General features: G+C 49.1%; 2 protein-coding genes across 2 annotated transcripts in view; one reads left to right on the plus strand and one right to left on the minus strand.

Annotated features, from left to right (window-relative positions):
• SLC27A1 (solute carrier family 27 (fatty acid transporter), member 1) overlaps positions 1-3,853 on the minus strand; it is a 31,224-nt gene extending 27,371 nt beyond the window's left edge. Inside the window, exon 1 of the mRNA XM_015569580.1 lies at positions 3,788-3,853. Coding sequence (XP_015425066.1) covers positions 3,788-3,853 — 66 coding nt within the window. The remainder of the gene's footprint in view (positions 1-3,787) is intronic.
• Positions 3,854-4,735: 882 nt separating this feature from the next.
• On the plus strand, positions 4,736-5,348 carry NXNL1 (nucleoredoxin-like 1). The gene has a single exon (XM_006772408.2). The coding sequence runs from the start codon at positions 5,019-5,021 to the stop codon at positions 5,346-5,348; it is 330 nt and encodes a 109-aa protein (XP_006772471.1). The 5' UTR covers positions 4,736-5,018.
• The last annotated feature ends 578 nt before the right edge of the window (positions 5,349-5,926 follow it).

Here is a 5,926-nt window from a genome sequence, read left to right on the forward strand (position 1 = left end):
TCCTCTGTGTTTGGCAGCCTCAGGAAACTCAAAAAGAAAGAAAGAAACTGGCCAGGTAACTCAGTTGGCTGGAGCTAATCCGGCGCACCAAAAGATTGTGAGTTTGATTCCTGATCAGGGCACGTACCTAGGTTTTGAGTTGGATCACCACCAGTCCGGGCATGTAAGGGAGGCAAGCAGTCCGTGTTTCTCTCCCCCTCCCTTCCCTGGGTATGAGTTTCCTGGGGCTGCCAAAACAAAGTACAGTAAACCCTCGATTTTGCAGGCCTTCGTTTAGTGGACTTCGGAATTGATGGACAAAACTTCCCGGCCATGTGTCATATGTGAAAATTAACGCCCTGTTAATTTTACAATGTTTTTAACACAGATTTGCTTATAATGAAATTAACAGGTTTTTTATTATTAATTCACTGGTTTTGGTGTTTGTGTGTGTGTTTTGTTAATCCTTACCCAAGGATATTTTCTCCATTGGTTTTAGAGAGAATGGAAGGGAGGGAAGGTGGAAGAGAGAGAGAAATTGGTCGCCTCCTGCATACTCCCCGACAGGGGCAGAGGTCAAACCTGCAACCCAGGTAAGTGCCCTTGACCCGGATCAAACCCAAGACGCTTTGGTGCCCAGACACTCTAACCACTGAGCAAGCCAGGGCTAGGCTGTTGTGTGTGTTGTTGTTGTTGTCGTTGTTGAATTTAAGCCCAGTTAGCCACCAGGAGCCCTTCGTAGTAGGTGTTTTTTCCTCAGGGTTCACCGTCGCATCTAGAGATCCTGAATTTAGTTACATCTTCAAATTTTGTTATTCCTCCAAACAAGGTCACAGCCACAGGTCCTGCGGGTTTGGACTTGGATGTATCTGTTTGGGGGCCATCATTCCACCCACTACACCTGGATAAAGGGTTAGAACGGTGGTTCTCAACTGCCCCCTGGGGACACTTGGCCACATTTGGAGACATTTTAATTGTCACAACTAGGGAAGGGGGAGCACACTACCAGCATCCCGTGGGTAGAAGCCAGGGGGCTGCTAAGAGTCCTGTCATGTACAGGACAACCCCTACACCACAAAGAACGGTCCGGCCCCAAGTGGCAAGGGTGCGGCACTTTGAGAACCCTGGGGTAGATGGCAGCTCCGGTCGGGTTGGAGTTGGCTCCACAGCCTGACACGGGCATTCGCTGGGTGATTTAGTCAGGGGCCCAGCTTCTGCCAGGCTCCGTGCTTCCCCCGTAGAGTGGGACAAACACCGCACCGACCTTGCGGACTGTGCTCAGGACACTGCAGAGGAGCTCACTGTTGAGATGATTCTGCTCTCAGTGCCCTCTTGAATTCCCAACAGGCCTGGACTTCCCAGGGTTCTGGCAAAGGCGGAGTGAAGAAAATCTGTCTAGGAAAGTGTTTCCAAATGGAGTGAAACAGGCACATCTGGAAGGGATCCATTCATGAGGCCTTGACAACGTGAATTAAACTCTTGGCAATGAGGACTTTGTGGTTTTCTTTTTATTGCTCAAAGCCAATAATACCAAGTTTTTTTCAGGATCTCCCACATTTTCCCAGGCCCTGAAAAATCCTCTAGAGCAGGAGTTTTTGTTAGCTACTGCTGCGTAACAAATTGCCCCAAACGCGGTGGCTTCATAACTGTCACCAGAAAGGGGCCAGGCCTGAGGAGGGCCTGCCCTGGGGCAGTCGGGAATATGTGGGTTCTTGACTTTGTGCAGGCTTTTACGATTTGAATTCAGGTGATTTTGAGAGTACATTTACGAAAGCCGGGGACGGTGAAACAAAGGAAGGACTTAAGATAGAAGGGGCAAGATCACAGTAACAGGGGTGAGCCTAAGCTGAGTGGCCTAGACTCAGGGAAGGAAGCCACAGTCACAGAAATGAGCCACACTGGGCTGCGTGGGCTCAGGAAACAAGTTACAGAGGCAAACGGAAGGCCCCTGGAGATAAATTCAGGGAGTTAGCCTGGGGCAAATTGCTGCTGCCTGCTGCTCCCCTGGTTGCAAGTCTGGTAGAAATCCTGGGAGATTAGGAGTAGAAAGGCAGAGATACATGCCTGAGGAAGGAAGGGAGGACATGGGCGAGCTCTGGGAGAGCCAGCACTGGCATCCTTTCTTTTTCTAATATATTTTATTGATTTTTTACAGAGAGGAAGGGAGAGGGATAGTGAGAAACATCAATGAGAGAGAAACATCGATCAGCTGCCTCCTGCACACCGCCTACTGGGGATGTTCCCGCAACCAAGGTACATGCCCTTGACCGGAATCGAACCTGGAACCCTTCAGTCCGCAGGCTGATGCTCTATCCACTGAGCCAAACCGTAAGGGCAGCACTGGCATCCTTCATCTCAAGGGGTTTTTTGTCTGTTTTCTTTAAATATATTACATATATTATTATTATTGTTATTATTATTATTATTGATTTCAAAGAGAGAAAGGAGAAGAGAAACATCAATGATGAGAGTGAATCCTTGATCGGCTGCCTCCTGTACACCCGCTTACTGGAGATCGAGCCTGCAACCGGGGCATGTGCCCTTGACTGGAATCAAACCCGGGACCCTTCAGTCTGCAGGCCAATGCTCTATCCACTGAGCCAAACTGGCTAGGGCTAGCTGGCTGTTAATTGCTTGGCCTTATTTAACTATGTGTCCCTGTTTTCGTCATTCCACTTGCCAAGATATTTCCTAGCTTCTTACTAACCTGCCTCAGTACAACAGCCATCAACTATTTCTCAGGATACATGGGTTGCCTGGGCGGTCAGTCCCTCTGTGGTCTCACTGGACCCAGTCACTCGGCAATATTCTTTGGGTGGCTGGACTAGAGGATGATATGTGTGGCAGGTGGCGCTGGCTGCTAGCTGGGCATCTAGTTCTCCAGGTGGCCTCTCACCCAACAGACTAGAAAAGGAGTCTGCAGACCACAGCTCACAGGCCAAAGCCAACTCGCCAGGAGCTAGGAAGGGCTTTTACATTTCTGAATGGTTTAAAAAAGTCAAAAGAGTAATATGTCATAACACATGACAATTCTATGAAGTTCAAATTTCAGCATCCATAAATAGCATTCTACTGGAACCCAGACATAAATTCATTTACAGACTGTCTAGAGCAGCTTTGCATGACAAAATTTAAAGCTGCAACAGAGACTGTATGTCTCACAAAACTGAAAATATTTATTACCTGGCCCTTTCCAAAAAAGGCTTGTCAACCTCTGGGCTACCTCGGCTTCCTTGTGTTAACCAACTCCAAGGGTTCACAGTTTGGGGGGTGCTCTATTCAGAAATGAGACGTGGGCCCGGGCCAGTGTGGCTCAGTTCATTAGAGCTTCGTCCCGTTCACTAAAAGGTAGCGGGTTTGATTCCTGGTCAGGGCACATACTTAGGTTGTGGGTTCAATCCGTGATGGGGGCGAGTATGGGAGGCAATCGATTGATGTTTCTCTCTCACATTAATGCTTCTCTCTCTCTCTCTCCCTCCTCTCTCTAAAATAAATTTAAAAATTAAATAAATAGCCCAGCCCGTGTGGCTCAGTGGTTGAGCGTTGACCCATGAACCAGACGGTGACCGTCTGATTCCCTGTCGGCACATGGCAGACTGTGGGCTCCATCCCGGTAGGGGGCTTCCAGGAGGCAGCTGATTCTCATCATGGATGTTTCTATCCCTGTCTCCCTCTCCCCTCCCTCTCTGAAATCAATAAAAACATATTAAAAAAAGAAAACTCTGCCTTCTTTATTTAAAAAAAATTAAATTAAAAAAATTAAATAGAAAGGAATGACACATGGTTGTCGCAAGGTAGTTTTACTTACTTGCAGCAAGTAACGGAGACGGGATTCATATTCGAAGCTGGTGTCCCCTAAGGAAGGCTTAGCCATTGGTTTGGGGTTTTTTTAAAATATGTTTTTATTGATTTCAAGAGGAAGGGAGAGGGAGAGAAAGGTAGAAACACCAATGGATTGAGCCCGCAACCTGGACATGTGCCCTGACCGGGAATCGAACCATGACCTCTTGGCTCATAGGCGGACCGACGCTAACCACTGAGCTCACCAGTTAGGCAAGGCTTGGCCATTGTTTACATACACTATTTGGTTAATCACACATTGATTTCTTCTTTGCAACTGGCTACAATGATCTGGTTGGGTTGTTGTCAAGCTCATCCTGTTTCCAGCTGTCTGCAAAACACTGTGCGACATTTTAACATGTAGTGTAAGGCTTAGAGCTGCCCAGACCTTGAGGCCCTTGTCCTGTCTAATACTTGGAGCATCTGGAGGAAGCATTCCAAGAGAGTGACAGCGGGAGGTGAGCGTGATCCTGTAAACTCACACCTTCTTGCCGCACTCTACTGATGGAAACAAGTTGCAAGCCAGCCTGGATTCAAGGAGAGGGGAGCTGGTTTCCCTCTCTTGATGGAGGGGCTGCAAAATACGGCGGCCATGATGTTCAACCTTGCACACCAGGGGACCTTAAGGTGGACTGTCCGGTCAGAATTCAGGGGGGAAGTCATCTGTATTTCCATGAACTTCTCACCGTAATCTAGCAAGCCTCTCAAGCCTGTCCCAGCAGGCACGGGCCGGTCCCGGGACCCCTTCACCCGTGGAAACCCAAGATAGTTTCACCTCACATCCTGGCCACGGCAGACACCTCAAAATACCACTCATGCTCATCTCCACTCGGAGATGGCAGTGGTTAGTAGAGCCCTGGTGAATCGGGATCACTTAATGTGCTCAATGAAGAAGCACGTGTTTTTATATCGCACAAGGAACAGGTCTCATACCTTATGTCAGGCTGACGGGCTTCCTTTGCAGTCCTGCGCATTTTTAAAACGCATTTGCAGTTATGCCTTGAGAAAGGGCCCTGGAAGCTGCCCTCCGCCCGGGGCAGCTCTGCAGAATCAGGTCAGAATCAGGTCACGGCTTAGGCAGATTAGCAAGGCCCTACACTGACCTCCTAAAGATCCCTAATCCTGGGACAGCAGCCAGCCAGCAGGCCCAGGGCCACACAGGTCCCTGCACCCTTTCCCAGGCCCTAGCCGGGGCTACCATGGCCTCCCTATTCTCTGGTCGAGTTCTGATCCGAAACAACAGTGACCAGGACGAACTGGATACAGAGGCAGAGCTCAGCCACAGGCTGGACAACCGGCTGGTGCTGCTGTTCTTCGGCACTGGGTCCTGCCCCCAGTGCCAGGCCTTTGCCCCGATTCTCAGGGACTTCTTCATTCGGCTCACCGATGAGTTCTATGTGCTGCGGGCAGCCCAGCTGGCCTTGGTGTACGTGTCTCAGGACACCACAGAGGAGCAACAGGACCTGTTCCTCAAGGACATGCCCAAGAAGTGGCTCTTCCTGCCCTTCGAGGATGACCTGAGGAGGTGAGGTGGGAGGGGAAGGTCAGGGAGGGCTTCCTGGAGGAGGGGCTGTTTCTGCTGAGAGTGAAGTATTTTTTTGTTTGTTTTATTGTTGACAGTATTACAGATGTCCCCCACTTTCCCCCCCTCCACCTACTCCCCACCCCATTCCAGGCCTTCACCGCACTATTGTCTCTGTCCACAGCCTATGCATATATGCTTATAAGTTCTTGGGTTAATCTCTTCCCGTCCCCCTCCGCTCCTCCCCTCTGAGATCTGTCAGTCTGTTCCAGGCACCCATGCCTCTGGACCTATTTTGTTCTTTAGATTCCACATAGAAATGAGATCATAAGAAATTTATCTTTTTCTGACTGGCTTATTTCATTTAGCATCATAGTCTCCAAGTCTATCCACGCTGTTGCAAAGGGCAAGAGATCCTTCTTTTTTTTAAAAAAAAATATATATTTTATTGATTTTTCACAGAGAGGAAGGGAGAGAGATAGTTAGAAACATCGATGAGAGAGATACATCGATCAGCTGCCTCCTGCACATCTCCTACTGGGGATGTGCCCGCAACCCAGGTACATGCCCTTGACTGGAATCGAA

The sequence above is a fragment of the Myotis davidii genome, unplaced genomic scaffold, assembly GCF_000327345.1.
Source record: "Myotis davidii unplaced genomic scaffold, ASM32734v1 scaffold306, whole genome shotgun sequence".
NCBI classification, from domain to species: Eukaryota; Metazoa; Chordata; class Mammalia; order Chiroptera; family Vespertilionidae; genus Myotis; species Myotis davidii.

Coding starts and splice junctions, on each gene's coding strand:
- NXNL1 (XM_006772408.2), top strand. CDS start 5,019: ATGGCCTCCCTATTCTCTGGTCGAGTTCTGATCCGAAACAACAGTGAC.